The sequence below is a fragment of the Ambystoma mexicanum genome, chromosome 13 (assembly GCF_040938575.1).
Source record: "Ambystoma mexicanum isolate Mex_15411 chromosome 13, UKY_AmexF1_1, whole genome shotgun sequence".
NCBI lineage: Eukaryota > Metazoa > Chordata > Amphibia > Caudata > Ambystomatidae > Ambystoma > Ambystoma mexicanum.
In genome coordinates, this window is record NC_090938.1 from 142,678,496 (window position 1) to 142,691,198 (window position 12,703).

Genomic DNA, 12,703 nt, shown 5'->3' on the forward strand with positions numbered 1-12,703 from the left:
GACATTATTGCATGGAACATCCGGGGGACACCTCCGCAACCCCCCAAATTTTATTTTTTACATTTTTTTACATTTTTTTTGTCCCTGTCCCCATATATATGGTCACCCAAATAATATCGCCACAACATTTTCCCGGCGATATTATTTACGGCGACCATATATATAGCGATATTACCTAATACCGTCCAAGTCTGCTGTCCAAAACTTAATTTTGAGGTAAACAATCAATCAGTTACCCTTGCGGGCGGTGCAAGGGGCTTATTTATAAATACCTTGTAATAAAAGATTCTGCCGTTTATGTAAAAAACAAGACACATTAGACACAGCCAGACACATCTTTACAGAATGTTGTAGGATTGGAACAGTTTATATATATGTTTGTTGGGCCAGTTTGTGAGCCACTATGATTCGTTCAAATCTGAAGTATTTTGACAATACTAATTCGGTTTCTATGCAGATTGCTCTTTTTAGTGTATGGGGGCACATTACCTTACTATTGAAGGATGAACTAATTAACTGAGGGTTTTAAGTGTTAAGTGTTATGATATAGGAATTCTTTATTCACATTTTATGATATATGGATATTTTATTAGTAGACTACATGATTTGATATATGCATGTATTCATACCTGTTTGTAAAAGTTTGTATGAAGACAAATATATTTTTTAAAAAATAAATTATTCAAAAAGCAAGCTCCGTCCCCTCACCCCATACTTTGACAAAACACCACAGTAAAACATAATGTAGCAGCCCAGTGGTGAGAGCTGTGGCAGATGTGCATGGGCAGAGCTGTGGTAGATGTGTATGGACAGAGCATTACCTTAGGAGGGGAGCTACAGCTTGGTTACTGGTGCAGTTTGTTTGTATGAAGAAATTGTGGTCACCATTGGAGGGCGGGGGGGGGGATCTGTTGGTCACTATAGATCTCTGAAGCTTGCCCTTTCTTTTCTGGCAGTGCAGCATGCTGCAGTGTCTCAAAGCGCTCTGCAGCATTCCAGTGCAATGTGAACCACCAAACTGAGCAATAAGCAGCAGCTATTTTGTTGACGGGGATGGAAGTGGTTGGGTATGCAGTGAACTAGCAGGAAGGAGGTATACAGGAGATCATCAGAAGAGTCTCACAGGGTCTCCACCCTAAGTGAGGGGGCAGTTGCAGGAGCACTAACCCATCCACAATTGACACCTTTAGGTTGGCTTCTCAGAACCCCCTCACTAGAGTAGGTTCTGAAAAGCTTCTTAAAAAGGTACCATGGTGTAAATTAAGTTAGGCACAGCAGTAGTGAAGGAAGGAAGAATTAGAAGTCTGTAGAAGCTGTAAGCAGAAACAGGATGTTGAGGGTGGTGGGTGTGAACTAGTGGGGCACCAAATTGAGCACTCTGGTTATTTCAATATAACCGCTTCTGTAGATTAAATTGAACATGGATCTCAGACAAGCTGGAGCTTGGTCATCTAACTCACCTGTGACATAGAAGATACCATTGTCTTTCCGCACAACGAAGATGTGATCCACAGCCAATGTGACAGGGATGGGTCCGGGAGAGGAGAGGTAGATACGTGGACCATCATCCTGCATATCAAACAAAACAATGACAGAAAATCAGAAATTAGACATTTTCAATTAATCCCACCCGCATCTCATTCTAGGGAGAGGTAAAGTTACCAGATGACTCCATGCCACAGGGGACGTTCTACTTCAGTCTGGAGCTTTGCGTTTACTTATGTTTTACTTGAAGTCAAGATCTCTTATTGACCTGACCCCAGACTACAACTTCCAAAATGCAAATGAAGAAATGAAAGCCCAGGATTGATGCACTCCGCCTCTCGTGAGAAGGCAGCATCTGCTAGCTTTCGGGAGAGATTGCCTGTGGCCAGCCTCACCTTCAGAGTTATCTGGGTGTCCATGATCTCAATCTTCATGGGGATGATCTCTGGCGGTTGTTCGTCTTCCAGAAAAGGCGCTAGGTGTGTGAGCGATGAGATCATTAACTCAGCACTGTAATGTCTGATCTGAAAGTGCAGGAATCCGTTCAGAACGGCAAGAGGCGAGAGACGAGCAGCACTGGGTCCCGCCTCGAAACGCAAACAAACTGCTGGCTCGGTTGGGCTCAAATCCCGGGATGGAGAGGATTTCTGAGAGCAGGTGTCTCCTAGTGAGGAAAAGGATCACATCACAGTTAGAATTGTGGGAGCCCTGGATCATGGCTGCTTTTCCCTAGTCTGCCTGAACGACTTCATGTGTGGACAGTTCTAGATCACTCGATGCTTGGCTGATCCTCTACTTATTCACCCCAGGCCTGACTTCAGTTCCCTTTCATCACATTGCTGCCTGCCTTCTTTTACCCCTGTGGCTTGGTCACCCCATCTTAACTGTAGCTCTGCCCCTCTTGCCAATTACTACTGCATCACACCTTTGAACTCCTTTAGGCTTTGCTCCCACTTGCCTAGATTACTGTTCTGCTTCATCTCTTCCTGTGGCATAATGCCCCCCCCCTTTCACTTTCTGGCTGCTCTGGCCACCACAGCCCACCCTCCATTAACTTATGGCAGCTTCACCTCAAAGATTCTCAGCTACCTTTTTGTCAACAATTACTTCTACGCCTCCTGCCCACCAGCACCACTCCCCCACACCCCCGATTTGCTTTCGACACTGCTTGACATCTTAGTATTCCATTTCTGCACTCATTCTCCAATTTTTAAATATTCAGGCCCTACCTCATGACTGCTCCAGCATATGCGTGCTCACCTCATGTATTTCCTTCCGGGTGCTCACCAGGTCACATTTGCTCTTCGTGTTTAAGCTTTATTCTTAACACTCCCCGTGCGTTCTAAGCACTCAACATGGTCTCATATCTGAGCTGCTGCCGAACACCCCCCAAACCGTTCGCTTCACCCCATACATGCTGTAATATGCAAAATCCCCTGTTGCACCTTTAGACTCACTTTGTAGTCCTGCTAGTACTTTTTGTTGATTTCTTTGATCCAGAGAATTTATTTTTGCTTAAGTGAGTCTTTAGCCAAAGCTTCCCCTGTGACTAACTCACTTTTTCATTGGGATAACATGGTAGCGCATATGGCTACAAAGACAGGGGAACTAATGTATTTCTCACAACCAACAAATACAGAATAAATACAAGAGAATAATAACCGACTGTTAGTGTCTCATGACAGCCCAAGTCATACATATTAAGGTATAAGTTATGATGATGATAAATTCTTAACTATGACACTGGATTTTCATCCTATATTCGTGGACTAAGAGGAAAAATACAGCCAAGCACTGCTTCCGCTGATTAATTTATGCTACACATTGACCACAAAATGAAAAGATGACTCAACAGCAGGTATCACATACATATCTCTCAGGTCTTCACCTGCATCTCCAGATTTGTTCCCAGTGATGGAGTATACGAGGGCCTCAGCCAAGTGTGGGGAGCAGAAAAGATATTTGTTCTCATCCATATTAACAGGTTGAAGCAGTCCAGCCTGAACAATGTTTTATTTTACAAAATTATTTTGTGATACCATCCATCTATCACCTCCTCTTCATAGCCTCTGGGGCAAAACCAGGAAAAGACGTACCCAATAGCTTTGAAAACTCATGGGTGACTGTCTTAGATGCCTCCAGGAACCTTTCTTTGGAGTGTACGTCTGATTCTCTGAAGATTTTATTCAAGGGCAAAAAAGGAAAAAACCCTATCTTGCCCTAACTCGAAGAGGGGATTCCCTGCCTTAACTGAAAGAACTAGTGCCAGAATGTCCAAAGCCAAGGTCCCAATGCCCAGTGTCAAATTCCTAACTATCCCATACACTCTAAGCTAACTAAATCAAAGGAGAGGTCTTCCTGGTCCAGAGGAATGACTCCCTTCCCCTGGACAAAGGGCAGTTTTAGCCACTCCATAACTGTTGGGGGAATGTCTCTCTTTCAGGCTTACAATGTAGTTCCTTGGGGGTGCCAGACCCGGGTTAGCAGCTCTGGCTTCCTCTCGCTTTATACTGCACTGAAGAACAGCCTGGATGCATATACACTCCCAAGCTGTAGTGGGTCCCGGACCCTGGTGGGAAGACCTGGTTCCCTATCACCAAGAACTGCAACGAATAAGAGTAGCCTGGATGCACTCCCCAGGCTGTGGTGGCTCAAACAGACTTGGTTCGCTAACCTGCCATGTACTGTATGAATTGTTCATTAACTTTGTTCTCTTTATTTGTGTTCAAGTCCCAGACCTGCAATTCCAGCCTTAGTTCCCCTGTCTGTGGGCCTGGTTCACTCGACTGCCAAGCCTTAGTACAAGTCCATGTACTACTTTGCTGTTCTCCCGCTGCATTAGGGTCCCAGACCCTCCTTTCCAAGCCTTTGTGCCGCCACCACCTCCTTGAGCCTTCAGCGCCTTCTCAGCTACCCGCGTAGCTTGTGGTGTGGTCTGCACGAGTGTTGGCTCCCTTGAGGTAGCTGGACTCGTTTGCGGGGCTCAGGCAACTTCCTGGAGCTTCCCCTGCTATGGTGTAGCTCTGCAGTCTTTCCTTCCAGGACTGCATGGTCTCGCAATCTCACGCTTCCTGGGTGTCTGGGGCGCCCAGAATCTTAGTCCACTTGCAGGCCGGGTGGTCCTCACATCCTGACCGGCCTCAGACTCTCTCTCCCACTTTTCAGAGTCCCGGTCAGCACCCGTCGAGCCTGTACTGGCTCTCATGATTCCGCCAGGCAGGGCTTGATGCTGTTTCATGTCCCTCTTCAGTGTTTATCTTGTTTCTTCCAATCAATTGTCACAAACCATTAGATTGGTCAAAGTGGTTCAGATGTTATTTGGTATTGCACCACACTTCCCCCTCGTCTCAGTATGAAGTGTGTGCTGATGTGGTAACTCGCAAAGGATTTTCCTCGTCGAAAATGCTCTCTACCTGGACTGCCTTAGAAAAGCACTTAGGGTATGAGGGTAGGATTGAAGAGGAAGGAGGTGAAGGAAAGGTGCAGTAACTATGGGAAGGGGGGGTGTAGCATCATGTGATTGGCAGGAATACCGTGCTCTCCTGATGTGCTGGTCACTGATCCCCAAAGGGAGGTTTCCCCTCCCATGAGATCCATCTCCCGAGTACCACTCCCAGGGAGACTATCGCATAGCGGCCTCACCACCCTGGCCTCATGGGAAGGGGTGCCCCTTCAGAAACAGTGACAACATCCTTGGATTCATCACAATACGTACTACTGGGCCTAATCAGACCAGGACAACACAGAGGACTCCTAGCTGAATGCTGAGCTTCTTATGCCCGAGGCAAAGCTCTGTCCCTCATTGACCAGAGGAAACATGTTTCAAGCTATCCCTCCCATTGAGCATACTGGAGTTTTCAGGTCACCTTTCCCTGCAACCTTTTGTGCACTCCTGGGAGGCTCCTGGACAAAGTCCTCTCAACACATGTGGAGACCATTCTTGCCTCCTGGAGCCACAACATTTGTTTTCCAGCTGTCTACCAGTACATCGTTCCTCCAAGGGACCATACTCGTGTGGCCTGTGGTGCTACAGTTCAAACCAGGGCACAAGCTGACTTGTGTCCAAGGTTCAGCATTGTGCCATGCCTGGCCTTACCGACTTCAGTGTTGCATCTTGGGGGTGGGAGAGAGAGGTTCCTCTGACTAAGTTTCACTTCTCTGCACTGGCCATCAGTCGCCCTCTGTAACCGCAACCATGACAAACTGAACCCTGAAACCCAGACTGACCTCCTACACCAAAGTCCTGTGGGTACCTTCAATGCACTTTAGCAGCCAGGACCACATGCTAGGATCTTCATCCTCCAAATCTATCATTGCTGACTTAGGCACTTCACATTCGGGCCATCTTCCCAGGTACTGGTACTGCGATCTCCACCAATTTAAATTTGCTGCATTCCTCCTCCAAAAATGCATTTGGTTGTCTTACTTCGGTCATGGTTTCCTTTCTGGGGGTCTTCCTTGGTTTGCCACTTGTGCAGCTCCCATGAGACCTCGATAAAGTTGAGCTATCTTTTGCCTGGAACCAGCTGCTGCCTACAGGATTGGGCTCATTCTTGCCCATGGAAAAAAACATTCAGAAACCTTGAAACTACCTTCCTTCCAAACTGGTACACTTTGTTTTTAAGTGTACTGTGGCTCTACCAGAGACACTTACTGTTTTTAATATCCATGCCTGATTTTTAGAACTCCCGTTTGTATATATTGCTTGAACGCACAGCATTTATATGAAGTGCATTTTTCTTTTTAGTAACCATGGGAACGGATGTATGAAACTGTACAATCTCATACCACCTGTAGCCCTTCTAAGATTGATGGAAAACTGCATAGCCACATTACCATTTTAAGAGTTAGGACCAACTTGCTAGAACCCCTGCATGGGAACAGTTCTTTTTCCCTAGGCCCTCACCAGAGTGTTAAAAAGAAAAAAAAACAGTCTGACATTTGCTTTCCCCCTCTCAATGTAGAGTGCCTTAGAATAAGTCTTGTGGTGATTTGGAGAAACGCTTCATGACTTTTGACGAAGGGCGTAAACAACGGAAGACTGGTTTGGACTGACTGCTACCAATGGTGTAAACGAGATTGTGGAAGGAGTGTGATCCTGCAGGTTTGCCAACATCACTAGAGTGCAGCATGGAAACCAACATTATATTTCCTGCGTATCCCTGTTTCTGAAGCCCCAAGAGCAAACTATCAAATATTTCAGAGCAAGACCCAGAGAACAGAACTCGCTGGCAGTCTTGCCTAGTACTGCCTCACTAACCGGAAGCAAGCTGAAGCATAATGGAAACTCTGCTTCCACTACTAGACCTGTTGATGGTACTAAAAGAACTCCTCGCAGGTCAACCAGCATAGCTTTTAGAAACTGGAGCATAAAGCCCACACACGAGAAGCACACACTTAAAAGAACTTCTAAACGGAACAGTTACAAGACTGGTGTCCTTGCTGTTGGTTAGGGCTGCAGCCACAAGCTGCGGATCACCATCTGGTGTGCTCAGAACACCATGGCCACACATGCAGGAACAGTAACAGGAAGAATGTCAAGATGGCGCCACTACAAGCTGCATTTGCAAATGTGGAAGAACAGGTGAGGGAAATCTTGCAATTAACCCAGGCACAAAGAGCCCGCCACAAAGATTTAAATATCCAATAGGCGAAGTAGAATCACAGAACCAATTTAAAACTAAACAAAGTATTCCCAAGAGTTCAAACAAAACTTAACCACACTAGCCCAACCAACCCAAAGGGCCAAAACAAATGCCAAAACCCCAGAACCACTAAAAGAAGGTGAAAAGGAGAAGGGGTTTGGAAGGAAGACTGCACGCCTCCAAACCATTCCTGGATACACTGGGACCACGCTTGTTGGGTAAAGCTAGTGCACGCTTTGGCCAACCTGCAACAGCTACTCTCGAAAGGCCTAACCTAGAGCCCATACCCACAAGACGAGTGGCTCCTAGAAAGGAGGTGGCTCTAGTGATGGTTCTATGCCAAGGAGAAGGAGGGCTGAAGGTGAAGTGCTTCTTTAAACTGAGACATGTGGCAGCAGGGTGACAATGTCTGAAAAGGTCGCTGAATGGGGATGTGGTGGGGGTGAGGGGGCAGAGATACACCCACTGAAGTGAAGTTTTAGGGGAGTCCTCTGTGGAAGTTGATGAAACCCAAAGTCGGGAGAACCCCATTATGAATGCTGAACCAAATCCAAGATCTGGGAGAACCCAGTTATAGATGCTGAACAAAACCAGAGGTCTGGAAGATGTCTATTTTGAGTGCTTAACTAAACCCAAGGCCAGGGAGGTGATCTGAAGTCAGCACAGAGTGATACAAGAAGCCCAATGCGGAAGAAACCAGAGGCTGAAGGAAAGCCTAAGAGAAGGAACTTAAGAGCCTGATACCGGAGTGAGATTGTCAACAAGATGGTAAAAGCATTTAGATTAGATGAGACCAGGTTAACTAAATCTGGAAGAGCCTTCCCAGGAAAACCTATTTGCTTTGGTTATTAGTTCAGGCTGGACATTTGAGAATGTCATTTTTAAACCCTTTCGTTGGATGAAAATTGTAACGTTTGTGTTGAAAGTTTAGGGTAGCCAGAAAGCTCAAATACTTGTTAAGCTTAGGTTTTCAGAACTTTGTTTCGGCAACATGGTTTGGACATTTCTTTGTGAAAAAGGGTGGCCCTCTAAAGGAGGGGCAAAGACTTCTAATAATAGTTCAAGAACTTAATGATTTGGACACAGACCTCTAAAGAGACTGGACACCTGAAGAAAGACTCACTTTTGGTTTAGCCATCCCAGAATCTGTTTACTTTAGAAATATCTTTATGGGTTATAGAATATGCCCTTGGTCCTGTAGAGGTTTAGCCCAACCCCTTCAGTCAAGTAATAGTTAATAAAGCCATTTGTTGAACCACACCAACATGTCACTACTTGGCCTGACCACAGTACCCACACTTTGGGGCTGCTAGGCTTCCCCTTTTCTCTACCACCATTCTGCTATAAGCCCATATCTGCTATGTGGGGTATGGCCTAAGTCTTACACAGCTCTTTCCTCCCATCAATGTTTGCTTTTCCCCATTGCCCCAAGGCTGATATCTTCTTATGAAATTGTTATCGCCCCGCCACCCATTGCTAGTACCGTTGCTACTCACCCAGATCTAACCCATTACTGATCCAATACTGCCTGTTCCCACTGCCACCAAACGTGTGTCTCATTACATACATGGTCTTACCTTCCCCGGGACTGCTCTGCATGAACTCCTGCATCCCAATGTTGCCTAGGTGCTCAGGGGTTACCTCTGCAGCCTGCACAGCTATAGCCAGATCAGCCCCCCGCACCTCGATGAGGCAATTCACATCACGCATCTTTAAAACCAGTACGGACACCTGGAAGTAAGAATAAACATCAAGCCATGAGCATCATGCCAAGTAGACTTCCACAAAACACAATGGCTAACCATCTTGCACCATCCTTAGTCATCCATCAAAGCAGGCCTGATCCTAAGAAAAAGGACCTCCCCACCATCAACCCACATCACAACATCAAGTACAACATGCATCAGACCAAGCTTAACCCCAGACGTCCGCTGCAATACTCAAAATGTACACATCCCCCTTCAGAGCAGGTGAACCCCAAAGTACAACATGATCAATCAGCTTCTGTAGCCCATTCACCAAACATTCCAATATACCTTACCCTAGACAACTCCACCCCTTTACCAACATGTATCACACTAGCCATCCATAATCAACTACAAGGCTGCCAATGCCACACGCACATTACCATCTCACTAGGCTTCCACTGAGCACAAAATAAGGTGCATGTCCGTCACACAGACCTATTCCCACAGAAATAGACAATTCTTAGATGATGCATTAAATCACCTGCTGCACCATGCTCATCACACATACGCCTATCTTACTAATTGCTTCCCAAAAACAAAACGCATACCTCTTATCCCAATTTTTCAATCACTCCTACACCCTCGCCACTCTGCGTCTTTCCATAGAAAGACTAACAAAACAAGTTCAAATATTCAAATGTCTACATCACTTCTGCAATCAGAACAAAACACACAACATAATAAGCAAAACCCTGGCCCCCTACTGCATCACAAACGTGCATCACGCAATCTAAAGTGTTGATGGATAGATATGGAATATGCGTCCCAAATTCAATCTTGTAATAGCATGCTAGGACCTCAGGTTCATGAGATCACTTTCTTTATCAACATTTGGAAACTGCTGCCCCCCCTCCACTTCCAAACCCCATTGTGGTGGGGCTGCAATCTACAGTAGAATGGGGCGTTAAAGATAAGGACAGATCAGTGTCAGAGTAATGGTGGGAGGTCTAGCTGCAAGTTCTATGGTCTAACATTTATAAACGTGGTGGTTTCTGATCAGATTAGAAAATGGATATGGTTCAGAGTTGGTAAATTAAGGGAACCGGATGCAAGGCTACAAAAGAGCACATTAAGAGAGACATAAAGCAGGTGCAGGGTGCTCCACCAGACGTTTGGTAAATTTACATTTACATTTCTACCTATTGTGACCTTCTATAAGCAGAAGGCGGCGCAGATACTCACCTATGGCGCCGAGGCGGTTCTTCGCCTCTCATGTGATTGCTAAGAGAAGGGTCATTTTAGGCGCAAGATCTTAAAACTGCCAAATGACCTTCCGATGTGTATGATTAGGCTTGAACTAAGGCTCGAGTCTCTGGAATCAATGGTGGCTTGGATGACTGCCTCTTTATATAGAAAGTGTGCCCTGGAGACTGTGGTGATGCCTTTTAAGATCTTGGCACTAGATAGTAGGGTGGTAGAAGGCCAGTTGGAACAATGGCAGATTAAGGTGGAAGCTTTTTTGTTGGATAAGAATGTCTCTGTGGAATTGTTGCTGTCCAAACCAATGAATGCGAGAAAGAAATTGTTGTCTAGGGACTGGATCTTCACCATGGATCGATGTGGTGGTTTAAAGTCTAGAGAAATGATGACCACTGAGAGTGGGAGGGTCAATGAGCTACCTATATTTATGATCAAATTCCCCTCCCCAAAATATCGGGATTTACTTCCTAGATGTCATCTGAATATCCTCCATACAAGAGAGGTTCTGTTTAGGAGGAAGATGGTGGGTGTTGATAATGCAACCTGTCAGTATTGTAAGAGGATCCAGCATGTGGAAACCCCGGAGAATTTAGTAATGAACTGCGAAGCTCCGATGGAGACTCAAGCGTTTTCTCTTGAGTATTCTCTACGGATGGGGTCAACCTCTTACAATTGTGGAATGGTGGAAGTGGATGTTAATTGGTAAATGTCCAGTTGGTTATTGCAGTGATGAAAATGCTTAAAGCTGTGTTATCAAACTGAGGGGGACCACATAGGATTGAGGGTGAGGACTAATTGAACTCAGTTGGTCGACTCTGATTTAACTACCTATTGTTTGGCCCGAATTATTAAGTGGGAATGTAGGGGATCAGAATGTGTTGCTGTTTGGTTATAGATGCTCTCTGGAAATGTAATGTTAAAGGTTTATTTTAAGTTGATGATTGTTTTAACATATTTGACTTTAACCAATAAAACATTTATAAAAAATAAAAAAATAAAGCAGGTGTAAAAGGAGGAAGAAGGGAAAAACAAGAAAGATACACAATGACAGAAGCGGATGAGAGATGGTGAGAAGGCGGAAAGGTACTTCCAACCATGTTCTAGCAGCTAAATTCTGACCAGTGCTTGATCTGCTTCACCCATGCTTGGGGAGGCTGAGCTATCCAGGTCCGGTGTTGCAGTCTCATCGTGTCCTGCGCCGCTTCCCCCATGGCTGGAACCTGCCGGGCTGTACCTGCTGCCCACATCACCAGACACCCCAGGTTCCAAGCTGGTCTCTGGAAGAAAAGAAAAAAGAAAAAAAAAAGACAGATGTCAGGACAAAGATGGCCTTCTTAAACCAATTTTTTCCAAAAATATTTGCTGCTCGCAACATACATTTGAGAAAACATTCTCGTCTGGAACAAAGACTTAAGGATAGGTGTACTTTGTTGGCACTGCAGGCCATATGTTGGTGGGTTTGCTGCGCTTTACAAAAGAACAATCCAGTGAGATTTGGGGTTATTGGGTGTATAGGTGGGTACAAGTGGCAGATTCTGGAGGAAGGAGGGGTGGATGCTGATGGCAAATGTTCACAGAGCCTTGCTTAGTATGATTTGTGTTAGGAACACATTTTTCTTTTTGCAGCTTTCTCCATCTTTCATGGGACAATCATATCTGCTAAATGTGTGATCATGACGGATTTTATGGTAGTGCAGTCCCTTTAATCGGTGACCCAGTCCCCAGTCTGAACTTCGGAACGGAGTGAGGTGGTCTCGACCCTTGTGTACCACCCTGAGCTTTGGATGCTGGAATCAGAGTAGGCTTAAGGGGTATTGTCCAGACCACTCCAACTGGGTCCCTGCACTAAGTCAGGGGGTAGTCAGCCTTCCCATCGCTACAGACATCAAAGGTCACGGTAGACTAGTCCAGAGAGTTTACACCTCCACTGTTCCTAAAGCTATAGACGTCCAAGCATTAGTCACTGGGTTATTTAACCCCTCACAACTATGTCTATACGCAGGTGCCATCCACAGGGATGTTCACCCTCCCACCACCCAAAACCAAAGTGCAGATTCCTGAGAGAGAGATTACAGGTTATTGGCCCATGCCACCTTTACCAAGGGACTCCCACGAAGTAGGGCATAGATTTAATTCCTAAAGCAGCACCATCCTATCACAGGAAAAGGGCTAGACTAGGAGAGCCATTCCAGAGTTTGCCAGATCACAACATCCTGCACTGGAGTGAAAGACTTCCTTAAAGACAAAGTGGCATCAATTTAGAGATCTCAACATGCGCAGCAGAACAAGTTACTTACCCATGGTAACGTTCTTTCGATGTTCCTCCCACATATTCCTCATCGTTGATATTTCAATATCCAGCTTGCTGCTTCGGAAGAAAATGTTCTGTAGAGGGCGCTGCATGTAGATGTCTGTCGAGTCTATGTCCCTTAGAGGCTTCCGTCTCGACAACAATGTAATCACGGGAATAAATAGTCGCGCGCATCGTCAGTTGCTCAGTTCCGTTTTGAAGTGTTTGATGTTGTCCAGAATGAGGCAGTTACTACCCTTAGAGAGCGCAGACTGCAATAACAAGGGAAGTTTCTCTGCAGGGAAGGATGGGAGGGGCGATGAGGAATACGTGGG

At 45.6% G+C, this 12,703-nt stretch overlaps 1 protein-coding gene across 2 annotated transcripts in view; it reads right to left on the minus strand.

Moving 5' to 3' along the window:
• BLTP3A (bridge-like lipid transfer protein family member 3A) overlaps window positions 1-12,703 on the minus strand; it is a 538,966-nt gene that overhangs the window by 68,883 nt on the left and 457,380 nt on the right. For both annotated transcript variants that reach the window (XM_069633498.1, XM_069633499.1), the window contains exons 16-19: window positions 11,198-11,355; window positions 8,708-8,861; window positions 1,881-2,149; window positions 1,461-1,569 (exon numbers count right to left, since the gene is read on the minus strand). In XM_069633498.1, coding sequence (XP_069489599.1) covers window positions 1,461-1,569; window positions 1,881-2,149; window positions 8,708-8,861; window positions 11,198-11,355 — 690 coding nt within the window. The remainder of the gene's footprint in view (window positions 1-1,460; window positions 1,570-1,880; window positions 2,150-8,707; window positions 8,862-11,197; window positions 11,356-12,703) is intronic.